Source organism: Prionailurus viverrinus, chromosome A1, assembly GCF_022837055.1.
Source record: "Prionailurus viverrinus isolate Anna chromosome A1, UM_Priviv_1.0, whole genome shotgun sequence".
In the NCBI taxonomy this organism is placed as follows: domain Eukaryota; kingdom Metazoa; phylum Chordata; class Mammalia; order Carnivora; family Felidae; genus Prionailurus; species Prionailurus viverrinus.
In genome coordinates this window covers 129,189,404-129,203,581 of record NC_062561.1, presented here as the reverse complement: position 1 = coordinate 129,203,581, position 14,178 = coordinate 129,189,404, and the positions used below count along the sequence as shown (strand labels likewise).

Here is a 14,178-nt window from a genome sequence, read left to right as displayed (position 1 = left end):
CAAAATTGAGCCCTCCAAATCATGAACATAGCATAGCTCTCAGTTCATTTAGGTCTTTAATTTCTCAGCCGTGCTTTGTTGTTGTGCATGTACTGATGCTGGACAAGTTTTGTTAGATTTAGATCTAAGTAGTTCATGTTTTTTGCTGCTATTGTAAATAGTGGTGATTTTCTTTGTAGATCTCACACATTTCTTTAAGTTATATTTTATATATTTTCTTCTGTTGTGAATGGAATTCATTTTCTAAATAGTTATTGCTAATAAGGTAAGAGTGTCTTTCAGACCAGATCACATTTCTCCCTTCCTTAAAAAAAACTTATTTGATCCTTTACTCATAATGGAATCTTTATTCATATGGAATAAGGAATGATTTCTGATCTCAGAGGTCATGGCTTCCTTAGTTTGGCAACTGTTTTTTCCAGCTTCATCTTTTATTCTCATTCTCTCAGTTACTTTATGTTTCTGATACACCTTTAAGCAGTTTTTGTGAAATATAGTCATTTACGGTTTTTCAGCATTTACACAATACTGTACTATATACCACTACTGGTCCTGAACAATACATTGAATGGGTACAGAGCACATTGGAGCCCAGCAAATTGCTACCGGTTTGCCTAATGCTTGGGTTTCTTGGAAACCACAGTCTCAGAGAGGTCAGCTCCTATAATCACTTTCTGCCTGGCTTTTCTTGTACAGAGGCTTAGGTGACTAAGGCAAAGAGGCAAGCTGGCAAAAGCTGTAGATGCTGCAAATTTCTGCTGATGCTAAAGAAACAATTTTAGCATATGTAATGGGAAGAACTTTGTTAGTGCATTGTGTCATTTATGACTCAAATTTATTAAGATTTATAAACTATGTTCTCCTTGCAGTTTAGATGCCCTAGAATATTTTAATTGATTGATTAGTTAATAAATTCTAATTTAAGTAAATTTGTCAAAATATATTAAGTTCTGGGATAGTTTATTACTATTCATTTTATTTTTAGTGAGACAGATGCATGAGCTGGGGAGTGAGGCAGAAGGAGAGAGGGAGAGAGGGAGAGGGAGAGGGGGAGGGGGTGAGGGAGAGAGAGAGAGAGAGAGAGAGAGAGAGAAAGAGAATCTGAAGCAGGCTCTATGCTCAGCACAGAACACGATGCCAGGCTTGATACCATGACTCTGGAATCATGACCTGAACCAAAATCAAGAGTTGGATGCTCAACCAACTGAGCCACCTAGGCACCCCGGAATGGTTTATTTTTAACTGCTTTTTTTCCAACCAAAAATTTGGCAATACAGGTAAGACCTGGATTGTTGTTGTGTTGGATGATTAGCTGGTGCTGATTCCTTTTCTGGTCTCATTTTATTCAGTGTACAACTAGATCATTTCTAAGAGACTCTAATTTTGGAAGCCATGATCATAATGGTAGAATTAAATTTAGAATTTTAAAAGCAAAGACCAATATAACCCACTGGAGGGAGCTCTGCTCTTTTTAAATGTTGTCAGTTGTATTTAAAATATATGCCATAGGTGAGTGTATAAACTATCTGAATGATTTATATAAGAATAGTAAACACCTGTTCACTGACAATTTGCATTTTCTTCTGCAAGAGATCATCACTCTTGCCTTATGTGTTAATCATTTCTTTGCTTCTCTCTATTGTTTTAACACTTATCCTTGGATCATTTTGGCTCCTGAAATATTTTTCTCTGCTTTGAAATTTATATAACAGATATCAAACAGTATGTATTCTTTTCTGACTTTTAGTTCTCATGATTTTTGAGATTCATCCATGTGTATTGGATTGGTGTATTTAATTATAGTTAAGGAATTTTCTCAGCTACTTTATATTTTATCAGTATACCACAATCCATTATCTCTTCCTTTTCCAATGAGATTTGGGTTGCTTCCAGTTTTTTGCTTTTATAAGCAGTGCTGCCATGAACATTTATGGACTTGTCTCCTTTTGTACATGTGTAAGAGTTTCTTTAGGCTACCCAGAGTTACATAGAGTGAAATTAGTTTAGAAGATACTGCATATTTCTTCACCTTTACTAGGTAATGCCAACATAGCATAGGGGATATGCTAAGTTTTATCCAGTAGTAGAAAACATTTGATATTGACTGACTTGATCTTTTGCCAATCTGGTAAGTATGAAATGCTGTCTTGTTGTGATATTATTTGATTATCGATGGATCAAGTGTCTTTTATATGTTTATCATCATTCCTGGTTCCACATCTGAAAATGCCTGGTTCATGTGTTTGCCCTTTTTCTATAGGATTTTTTTTCTTATATGTTTTTAGGAGTTAAAAAAAAGTATATTCTGGATATTAATCCTTTTTGTCAATTATTTGGATTGATATAATTTTTTTCAATTATTTGGATTGCAAAGATCTCCTTTTTTTCATTTTATTGTGTCTTGATAAGCAGAACTTTTTTTATTTTAATGTAAGTGAATGTGTCAATCTTTTTTTTAATAGTTTATGTTGTTTTAAAGTTTTTAAAATATTTATTTATTTTTGAGACAGAGATGGGGGTGGTGGCGAGCACAAACAGGGGAGGGGCAGAGGGAATGGGAGACAGAATCTGAGGCAGGCTCTAGGCTCTGAGCTGTCAGCACAGAGCCCAACATGGGACTCGACCTCACGAGCCATGAGATCATGACCTGAGCTCAAGTCAGGTGCTCAACCGACTAAATCACCCAGGCGCCCCATTTACTTTATGGTTTTTGTATCTTGCTTAACAAGAGTCCTTTTATTACTGAAAGTCAGAGAGATATTTTCTTATATTATATTCTAAATTTTAAGGTTTTTACCGATGATTTTTATTCATGGTGTGAATTTGGGATTGTTCTGGTATTCTCATTCTGAGAAACAACCTATCTCAAACATTAGTGGCTTTAAGCATTTTATTTTGCTCATAATTTTGTGTCAAGAATTGAGAAAGAGCACATCTGGCAGTTTGCCCATTACCCATAAAGCATCAGTTGGGCTGCACAATTCACTTCCAAGATGACTTATTTCTCTGCTCAGAGTTGTGGTTGGTGCCTTTGTGCTTCTTGGCCCCTCTCTCTTTTCACATGAGGTTTGATCGTATCGGGCATTTTCACATGGGTTATACTTTTCATGACATGATGTTGTTAGGGTGGTCACTATTCTTATATGGTGGCTGGCTTCCAAGAGGTTATGTCCCAAGAATGAGCATCCCAAGAGCAAGTATTTACAATAGGCTAAAAGAGGAAACTGCCAGCTAGGTAAGGTCTATTCCTGGAATCAGCAAAGTGTCACTTCTGCCATGTTCTGTTTGTCAAAGCAGCCAAAGGGCCTGTTCACATTCAAAGAGGTAGAGAAATCATCTCATCCTGTTGAATATTTGACCTCATCAAAGTTACACTGAGGAAGAGTCACACTGGAGAAGAGTCACATTGGGGAAGGATGGGCAATACTGTTGTGGCCATTCTTGCAAAATACACTTTGGCCACAATGGCATTCATTGGCAAACTGCATTCATCCTCTGCATCATGACTCTCTAAATTTGTCCCATTATGGCATCACATAAAACAGTGTTAGTCTATAGCACTTCTAAAATGCAGTTGAACATCTGTCTGCCATTCCTTGATTAGCGCCCAGTTCTGCTTCCTGTGAGTGATGGTACATGGTTCCTGGCTCTTCCCCCTAGAGTCTTGTCTCTGCACACTTAGTCATTTTTCCTTTTCCATAAAGAATGGCTCATGTTTGCAGTGACATAACTTTCTGATAAACTTCCTGCTTACAGAAGCTTGAGATTCTTGACTGGTTTTTTTGCATTTTGAACTGTTCACTTTTTAGTCCAAGTGGATGGTGATTCTGCTAGTATTAGTGTCTTAAAAGTGCTGTGGCTTTTCTGTGAATTTTATTTTGATTTATTCCATTAGACAAAAGTCACACAAGTGTCTTTGAAACAGGCTCTTTTCTCCCTGGGCTACTTATAAGTCTGCCATGATACAACACCTTCAAGATTCTTAAACTCTAACTTTAACCAAGATGATCTGTAAGGTACTGCCTTAAATCTTTTTAAGGTTATAGTAAAAGTATTTTATAGCCACGCATGCAACTACCCAAGAACCATGTCTTACTAGAAACATCTTGAATTTGATATTGGTTGTAAGGCCATTTTACTTTGAGAACCTTTTGTTGAGAGAGACTGGGGATGAGAAATAGTTTTGTTTATGAATCAAGTCATAGCTCTTTTATGTTTCCTTTAAATTCTGCTTAAAATTTGAAGTGGTCATTCTCTAGTTTATCTTTGTCCATCCATACCTGGTTATCAAAACTGAAAGAGACTGGTTGGCACTTTCAACATTCATCTTGGAAAATTCCTTATCCAAATCCACCTTTCATATTTTCCATGTCACTGCAGGGGACAATTTTGACTGGAATTGTTGCCACTAGGCAACATGGGTCTTTCCTATCCCTCCAACCTCAGCCTTCTCACGGCCCTTCCACGTTCCTGTAACAAGTCTCCCTGAGGCTCTTCAGAGGTCCACTGACTGCCTGTTCTGATATAAATAAATTTCTTTTCAGCTTATCTGTTGTTGTGTAACAAAACTATGCCCAAACACAGTGGCTTAAGACTGTTGTTGCTTTTACATAATTTTGTGAGGAGTTTGGGAAGTCTTAGCTGGACATTGGCTGGGACTGCTGAGCCTGGAAAGTGCACCTCCATGGTGACCTCTGCATGCACAAGTCTGGAACTGCCATATACTTGACCTCAAGTTTCTTTCCATGCAGTGTCTCATCTTCTAGGACCTCTTTTTGATGCTTACGTGCCTCGCAGTATTCTGGTCTCAGAGTACTCCCCCTTCTTTACATGATGGCTAGTCTATAAGAGGGAGCTTGGCAAGAAGAGTGGAAGCTCTTAGAGGCAGGAAGGGCATTCCAGGCCATTTTAAGGCTAATGCCCAGAACTGGCACCCCCCCCCCCCTTTTTTTTTTCACACTTGAAGTATAAAATTTGTTTCTTAATGATCTGAAGCAAATACAGGCTGTAGAACTGGCACCCTCTTACTCTTGCCATCCTAGTTACTAAAGCCCTTGGAGGGAGTCTCACCCAGAACCAAAAGAGTAGAGAAACACACTCTGCTGCCTCTTGATAGAGTGGTGGCAAGATCACTTGCAGAGAAGCATGTGGGAGGGAAGTGCCTTTGTAAAACATCTTTGGAGGTGCAGTCTACAGCAGGGGTGCAATTTCACGTTTCCCATGTGTGAAACTCTTGGACCAGAACTCTTTATTGAACAGTCCATACATTCTCACTGATCTGTAATGTCTGGTCTGCCATAAACCAGGTTTCTAAATAAATGTGTATGTTTGTTTTAGATTATCTGTCTGGGCCCATGATTTTCCACTGGGGGCCATTTTGCTGGGGACAGTGTCTGGAAATATTTTTGGTTGTCACACTTGGGAGGGTGTGCTACTAGCATCTAGTGGGTGGAGGCCAGGGATGCTGCTAAACAACCTATGGAACACAGGATAGCTCTCCACCACAAAATTATCCAGCCCCAAATGTCAATAATGCTGAGGCTGAGAATCCATAGTCTATGCCATCAGTATAGCCCTACCATATTATCTTAATTAGCCTTGATAGCTGGTAGGGTAAGTCTCCTCGCTTTGTTTTTCTTCTTTAAGAATGTCTTGATTGTTTTTGGCCTCTTGCATTTCCATGTAAACTTAGAATCAGTTTATCATATTTCATAAAAAACTTTATGTTCTAATTAGAATTTCTCTGTAAGTGTATATCTTCATGAGGAATATTTACATTGCCATTTTGCTGTTGAATATTGATATTGAATCTTATTTACCAATATGATACATCTATCAATTTACTTCATTAATGTTTTTCAATAAAGTTTTGTGATGTCCTTATTAAAGGGCTTACAAATCTTTTGTGCAAGATGGTTTGTTTGCATGGCCAGTTAGTTGTGAGTCTTTTAATAAGTTGCTTTCCTCTTTTGGGCCTTGATTTCCATAAGTAAAGAACGTGACAGTTGGATTAGATCATCTGTGACTGCCTTTGAAGCCTGAGAAGACATGATTAAAGTGTTAGAATTAAATGGAAAACTTTCAATACACACAATAAAAACAGTCCACGAGAGGGAGCTCTTCTGCATTTCATCTCTGGCCAGGTGGCTGCAAAGACACCACATCTGTTATTGATCTTCCCAGGGCATCTTCTCAGGGCAAAGGCAGAAAGTGACTCCCTGGTATCTCTTCAATCACAGTTCTCCACTTAGGAACTGCTGCTGTGGGTTTTGGAAGCTATTACTTGTTTCAGGGTGTGGGAATACAAGAAACGCATTTTGAACCCAGGAGGAAATTTATGGATCATCCAATTTAATCCCTTTGTTTGACAAATGAATAAACTTAGAGACACTGTTATTTTCCAGAGGACACAAAGACTGTTCCGGAGAGAACTAGGGCTGGAGCACAGGTCAAGTTTTCACACTTTAGTTGACAGAGTTGGGGAATAAGCAGTGGGTGTTAGTGGTGGGGTGGGAGTAGGGATGGTGTTTAAATTTTTTTTAATGTTTTTTTTTTGAGAGAGAGGATGTGTGAGAGAGAGAGAGTGGGGGGAGGAGCAGAGAGAGAGAGAGGAGAGTATCCAAAGTGGGCTCTGAACTGACAGCAGAGAGCCTGATGTGGAGCTTGAATGAATTGTGAGGTCATGACCTGACCTGAAGTCAGACACCTAACCGACTGAGCCATCCAGGCACCCCGGGATGGTGTTTAATTTTTAAAGAACTGAGAAATGGGTGATCTCCGAATTCCCTGGAGACAATTTGCTACACCACATGTGTTTTTGAATGTGAGAGTGTTTGTGTGTACCTGAGTGTGTGCCTACGTGCTGTATGTTGGCAGTAGGACTTGTGTTATGATTGTTGGCTTCTTAGAAATAAGCTGGCTTAAGTAAAAGCCAGCCTTTACTTAAGGAGTAGGGGCAACTGTGTGGCTCAAGCAGTTAAGTGTCCAACTTTGGCTCGGGTCATGATCTCACTGTTCGTGGGTTTAAGCCATGCATCTGGCTTTGTGCTGACAGCTAAGAGCCTGGAGCCTGCTTCGGATTCTGTGTCCTTCTCTGTCTGCTTCTACCCTGCTTGCACTCTGTCTTTCTCTCTCTCAAAAATAAATAAAACATTAAAAAAAAGAAGTAGAGTGACTTTTATGGGCTTTAGAGATTTAATTTATATTTTGGAATTGTTTGAAAATACCTGTCTTTTAACTTGATTAAAAAATTTAAGCTTTCAGTTTATTTATCTTTGATTTAATGATTTCATTTTTTTCTCATTGACTTTTCAAATAAAGCAAAGTCATTGCATATTTTTTTCAGAGAAGATGAAACTTATCTTCATTAGCCATCACTTTTTTTTTAATGTTTATTTATTTTTTTTTTTTGAGAGAGAGCGTGCAAGTGGGGCATTGAGAGGGGGAGACACAGAATCCGAAGCAGGCTCCAGGCTCTGAGCTGTTAGCACAGAGCCAGACTCAGGGCTCAAACCCAGGACTACAAGATTATGACCTGAGCCAAAGTTGGACGCTTAACCAACTGAGTCACCCAGGTGCCTCTAGCCATCCCTTTCAAGTCTATTGTGACTATTTTTGAAATGTTGCTTCATAGTGCTTATTACTTGTGATTCTTCTGATTCACCGCAATACAAACTCTTTTGGTAAACTATAGGCATTTGAAAACTATTTCTGTCTTCATTTGCCTTAGGAATAAGATCTTTCTAGTTTATTTGGATTATTTTTCCTACAGGTATCATGGATAAGATTTTAAACCTTTATTTTGGCTTAAATAAATGAAAAGTAAACTACCTACTGACTTCCATGTCAACATGAAGAACTAGAGATCTTGTGTTACCTTTTCAATGTCCTGCAGCCTGTCTTTTTCTAACAAACTAACAAGAATAGTTACTCTGAGGAAAATATGTATTTAGTTACCTTTCTATTGTTGTTTATCAGGTATGGCCTAGACTGATTTAAGGAGGGTTAGCATATTTAGGTTTCTCTGTGTTGGTCCAAGGAGTGATGTTGCCAGTGACTTGGCGGTATGGGGACAGAGGAGGGGATCAAAAGGCAGAAGGACACTGGGCAGCTTTCACCTCCTCTAGGACTGAGGCTTCCATCTCACTGTGAAGTGTTCCATATTCAAGGGAAAGAGGATTGATTAATCTTCTTTTGAAATAGTTATAAAAATGAACATTAGGGTAAAAGATTCTTGTGCTGATATGATCTTCCTCAGCAAGTAGCGCTGAACATTCATCGGTCCATATTTTCTTTTGCATACGTACCACCTAGACATTTCAGAGAGTTGTGAGGTACTAAGGATTTCCAGCTGGGTGAAAGAACTGGCTTGCTCCAGCAGTCCATTAAGAATATCTTTATTCGTGAAAATCACTTGATAAGAGAACAAATTTTATTTATTTATTTAATAATGTGTCACAGGTTTGATTCCTGTTTTCATAAATGTTTTCTAGTAGACATAATGAATGAATTTTGAAAAAAATCGTATGTTGGGCATAGTGAGCCATGTGTAATAATTTGAGCATTCATACTCTGATTGATAGTGAGAATTCCATTATCTGAAGTTTGGAATTATTACATAAATTATCAAGGACAGAAGAAATGGGGGCTATTGTTAAAATATCTGTGTCTCCCACTGACTGAAATAATAGAGATTTCCTTCTTGGTTTTTAGGTTTCCTCCTTCCTCACCCCTGAAACCATATCCAAAGAAGCCTACATACCAAAAAGATGCTATAAAATTTCCAGAATGGAATGACCCCCCACCAGGGACTTCACAAGAGAACATCCCAGTGAGGCCACTTGTGATGGTAAGTGTGTTACTAAAAGAGTGGGTGGGATGGTCGGGGCGGAGTGGGGTGATGGTGGTGGCGGTGGCTGGGGCGGGTCTAGCAGCTACCAGAAATAGGATATGATCTGTGAACCACCAGCCTTAGTCTTTTTTCTACTGGTCCCTTAGGAACAATGGTCTGAAAGTACTTTAAAATATCTTAGGTGTCAGTAGCTGAGAGAACAGTGACAAGGAAAGATTAGCTGTTGAACTCTTGCCTGTTGAGGCTTTGGCATATATATGGTACCTATTTTCATATGTTCAGAACAAGTAGGTTTATGTGACAACTTCCTTATAATCTCATTCTCTTGTGTTCTAGAATTTACTCTTTTGCCTCTTTGTCTCCTGGATTTTGTTCTATTACTAGTTGAGAATGAGAAGGTTAGGATGTGAAGTATTGTGGAATGACCCCTGACACTATAGATGATCAAAGGTAGATTCTGTTAGTTTTGGAAAACCTAAGCTTATTGTTGAATAATCTAATTTTTTTGGTATCCTTTTTCATTAAAATATTCCCAGTAGAAAACTACCATGATTGAGACGATGCTAAAAGATAAAATACAAAGAAAAACTTTTATATGGCAGTTTTTAAGAATTGTACTCACACCAGTGTTTTAAGTTAGTCTAGTCCAATAGGACTAGATGTCCAGTTCATACGTTTGTTTGCGAAGATGGGATGTAAACATTTTTAGGCGATGTAATTAAAAGAAAAAACACTTATTTTTAAAAGAGATTGTATTTTCAGTTTGAAGAGAATAGCTAAGAAGCTTAGGCTTTATTAAAGATAATTCTAGAAAGAGAGTGGCACCAGTAACAGAAATAAGGACTCCTTTAAGGACTTGCAGGTTTGTCAGTCAGGATGGTGATGAATTTGGTTTTAAATATGATTGGTGATAAACCTGGCTTATCTTAAATGGAAGTGTCTCATAGGCAGATGGAGATAATGATCCTGGAACTTAAAGGCAGGATCATATTTGGAAGTCATTAATTAATTTATTTACTCAACAAAGATAATATTGAATCAGCGTCTACTGTGTGCCATGAATTGTGCTAGGCTCCACAGACACAGTAATATGTGATACAGTTTTTACTCTAAAAAGGCTCATAGTCTAGTGAAGCATACAGTACCAAAATAGATAATTAGAAAACAGAGTCAAGTGACTTAGGGTATTTGAGGACTTTTAATTAATTCCTAATAAGGAGTACTTAATTGAGGTCTAGTTGATAGTTTCTGTCCCAGAGAAAATTAGAATATAAGTTCCATGAGATCAGGTACATTTTTTTCTTTTAACATTTGCATTTAAACATTTGATATGACCCCATTGGCAGAGTGGCTATTCAACAGACATTTTTTTTCATTATAAGGTCTTCAGTGCTGTTTATACAAAGGAGATAAAATCCCGTAAATTAATATGTATTTATGTCATCGATAATAACTACTTTCCTTTTCTATTCCACTTGGTTCTATGAAGTTGGAATATTCCTGGTATCACCTGCAGAAGACCAAATGCTCATTAGCATACTTTAATGCCCTAGTGACAATGACTTCTGTCTTTTCTTGTCATTTTCTAATTTTTCAGGAGCCCTGAAGTGGTAGACCAATGCTCTAGATTCATCAACCATTTTAGCCCAAAGCTTATCCTTTCCCAGGTCATCTGTACCTGTATTTGTTTTGATGCTTTTGTCTCGCCTTCTCTTTCTTATACATCCCCCTTAATTCAAATGGTAGAGGTTTGAGCTCCCTGCTCATTGTAATTCCAGCAAAGCTTAGGCTGCTACCTCTTGAGCATGGTTCACAGGAAGAATGGCAGAGCAGGATCTGTGTCCCCGCTTGGGCCTTGGTGTAGGTTTTAGAATGATGAGGTTATTAATGTCAATAAAGAAATGTCATCTTTCTTAAAAAGAACTTCAACTCATCATTTATTTCTATTTTACTTTCCCTGTTTCTATCTTTGCTTCCTCTTTGCTCGGTGGTTTTTTTGTTTTATCCTGTCTTTTCTCTTGCCTAGCCACTTACACAGTTAAAACATAAAAGAGTAAAATGAAACCGTTGTGTTTGCTGAGGGGCAGAATAGTATGGAAAGTAAGATTGTGCACTCTGGAGCGAGTCGACCGGGTTTGGATCTTGGCTCCTCCATTTACTATTTATTTGGACTTGTTTCTCTGTTTTAGTCATTGTGTTTGTGTCTCAGTTTTCTTATTGGTGAAACTGAGATGATAATAGTACCCTCTGAGGTAGGCTTGTTGTGAGAATCAGGTGAGTTCATATCTATAAAGTGCTTAGAATGGTGTCTGGCCCACAGGTAGTCAGTAACTTAACTGCTATTGCTGTAATTCACTTATTCAATAGAATTGTTTTCAGGCAGAGATGAAAAAAAAAATCACCCATGATATCATCCAGAGAGAATTAATATTAACATTTTTCTTCTGTATTCTTTTTTCTGTGCACATTTTTACCTCCAAAAGAAGATCATGTTGAGTTTTTTGTGGCCTGTGTTCTTCACTTACAACAATGTTTTGCTTCTTTTTTCATGTTATTATTTAAAAAAAAAAATTTTTTTTTTTAATGTTTATTTATTTTTGAGACAGAGAGAGACAGAGCATGAATGGGAGAGGGTCAGTGAGAGAGGGAGACACAGAATCCAAAGCAGCCTCCAGGCTCCGAGTTGTCAGCACAGAGCCCGACGCGGGGCTCAAACTCACAAACCACGAGATCATGAGCTGAGTTGAAGTTGGACACTCAACTGACTGAGCCACCCAGACGCCCCATCATGTTATTATTTTTAAGTTTATTTATTTTGAGAGAGAGAGAGAACAAGTGTACAAGCAGGGAAGGGACAGAGAGAGAAGGAGAGAGAGAGAGAGAGACAGAGAGACAGAGAGAGACAGAGACAGAGAGAGAGAAAGAGAGAAAGAGAAGAGAAGAGAGAGAATCCCATGCAGATTTTATACTGTCAGAACAGAGCCCGATGAGGGGCTTGGACTCATGAATCATGAGATCATGACCTGAGCCAAAATTATGAGTCAGATGTTTAACCAACTGAGTTACCCAGTTACCCCCTTTTTTCATGTTATTAAACATTTGACATCATATTTAGTATCTGTATCTTGTCTAATATAAAAGCACTATAGTTTATGTATCTAGTCCCTTCCTGTTAGTACATACCATGTTTCTAGTTTTCTGGTAAACAATGTAATGAGCAATGTCTTTACACATAATTAGTTGAGTATGTCCATGGTATTTCTTTAAGCTAACCTTTTGGAGGCGCCTGGGTGGCTTGGTCAGTTAAGCGTCTGACTTTGGCTAAGGTCATGATCTCGTGGTTTGTTAGTTTGAGCCCTGCATCGGGCTGTGTGCTGACAGCTCAGAGCCTGGAGCCTGCTTCAGATTCTGTGTCTCCCTCTCTCTCTGACCCTCCCTCACTTGTGCTCTCTCTCTGTCTCTCAAAAATGAATAAATGTAAGAAAAAATTTTTTTATAAAAGGTAACATTTGGAAGTAGATTTTTTTGTGTGTGTGTTGCCTAGTGGCAATTTTTTTAAATATGAAATTTATTGTCAAATTGGTTTCCATACAACACCCAGTGCTCATCCCAACAAGTGCCCTCCTCAATATGCCTCAACCACCCTTCCCTCCCTCCCACCCCCCATCAACCCTCAGTTTGTTCTCAGTTGGAAGTAGATTTTCTAGGCAAATGCAACAATTTACATGCCTGCCTTCAAAAATGAACACCTAATTTAATTTAGATACTTAAAAAAAATTCACAAATCCACATGGTCTTCGACTTTCTTTTGTAATTCAGTAATTCTCTAAAAACAAAATCATAAAATAACTTTCTGGCTCCTTTCATCCAAATTTATAAGATTTTTCTGTAATGATACTTTCGTAAAAAACTATTACAGAAAATCTTTATAAGTGATTTCTTACATGTTTTGTCTGTAAAACCTCAATGTTTCTCTTTGTGATTATAAAAAGGAAGTTTTAAGAATTAAACGTTTAGTAGACTATGTGAGAAAGGAGATACTAAGAATGTTGAACTGGTAAAGCTGTGTGGCTTTGAGCAAATTATTTAACCTCTCTGAATTTTAGTTTTTCTTCCTACTGTCTCAGTTTTCCGGGGAGCTCTTGTTTTTTCTGCCTTCTGCAGTTGCCTAAGATCTGGGGGTTGCTCTTCAAATTGTACTTATTTGATTTTTGCTTATAAAAAATAGAGAGTTCTTAAAAGTAATAGACTTTAATTTTGTTTTAAACAATCACTCAGTTTGGGCAGCGTGTGAATATGGATAGGTATTCTTTTTTTTTTTTTTTTTTTTTTGGATAGGTATTCTTTGACTTAATTTTGAATTAATACAATTTTATTTCATGGCTACCTCGTTGATTAGTTGAAATTTCCACAGGAAAAAAATAGCTAGTCAATGTCATGTTTATTGCTATAGTTCTTTTGCAATTTACAAATACGCATTTATGATATAACCTGATCTTTAACAGTTATACTTCTCTGCAGTCAGTACAAAGAAAGTTAGTTTATATTTCTAGTTATTATTTTAAATCAAATTACAAATAACCAAGTCAAAGAAATTTCTCATACTACTGCCTGTTGAAATATTTATTCTCTTTTTCTTTCTTCTCTCCCCCAATTAGAACTCTGAGATGTGGTTCAAGCGTCACAGTATTGCTATTGGAGAGGTGCCGGCCTGCCGTCTTGTCTACCGCAGACAGCTGACGGAGGCCAATGTAGAAGAGATATGGAAGTCTATGACATTATCATAGTATGTGCATTTGATATTAATGAGAACTTTCAGTGTTTTTTTTTTTTTTTGTGGTTTGCTTCTCTACTACTCTCTGCATATTTAATTTTCTGAAATTATGTATTAAAAGCTTAACTTTGCATTTGCAGCTATGCTGCTTAGCAAACATAATTTAACTGAATTCTGGGAATTTTCTCTTGTCATTTATAGGACAGTTAAGAATAGAAGTTTAAAAGTTCTTCAACTTTCTAGTAACACTGAAGTTTTATGTTTAATGAAACACAGTGGTAAATTTCATCTCCTAGATACTTGCTGTACTGTAGGTAATTAAGGTAAATGATGTTACAAAGCATTTTCTTTCCCTCACAAACGTGTACTAATAGCAGTTTCTCATCATTGGATAAGCTATTTTCTGTTTTTATTGTGTCTTATGAAATCTTTTTCCTGGCATTGAAGGTGTTATATTAAATTAGTGAAGCAACATGTTAATGACCCAAGGATCTTTTAAATTTGTTTTGTCATATTTAGTTTCTAGCCTTTTTGCCAAAGATTGTATAAAATG

At 37.4% G+C, this 14,178-nt stretch overlaps 1 protein-coding gene across 2 annotated transcripts in view; it reads left to right on the top strand.

The window, feature by feature from the left end:
* Positions 1-14,178, top strand: part of DEPDC1B (DEP domain containing 1B) — an 84,384-nt gene that overhangs the window by 26,948 nt on the left and 43,258 nt on the right. For both annotated transcript variants that reach the window (XM_047877456.1, XM_047877464.1), the window contains 2 exons: positions 8,713-8,848; positions 13,510-13,637. In XM_047877456.1, the coding sequence (XP_047733412.1) occupies positions 8,713-8,848; positions 13,510-13,637 (264 nt within the window). The remainder of the gene's footprint in view (positions 1-8,712; positions 8,849-13,509; positions 13,638-14,178) is intronic.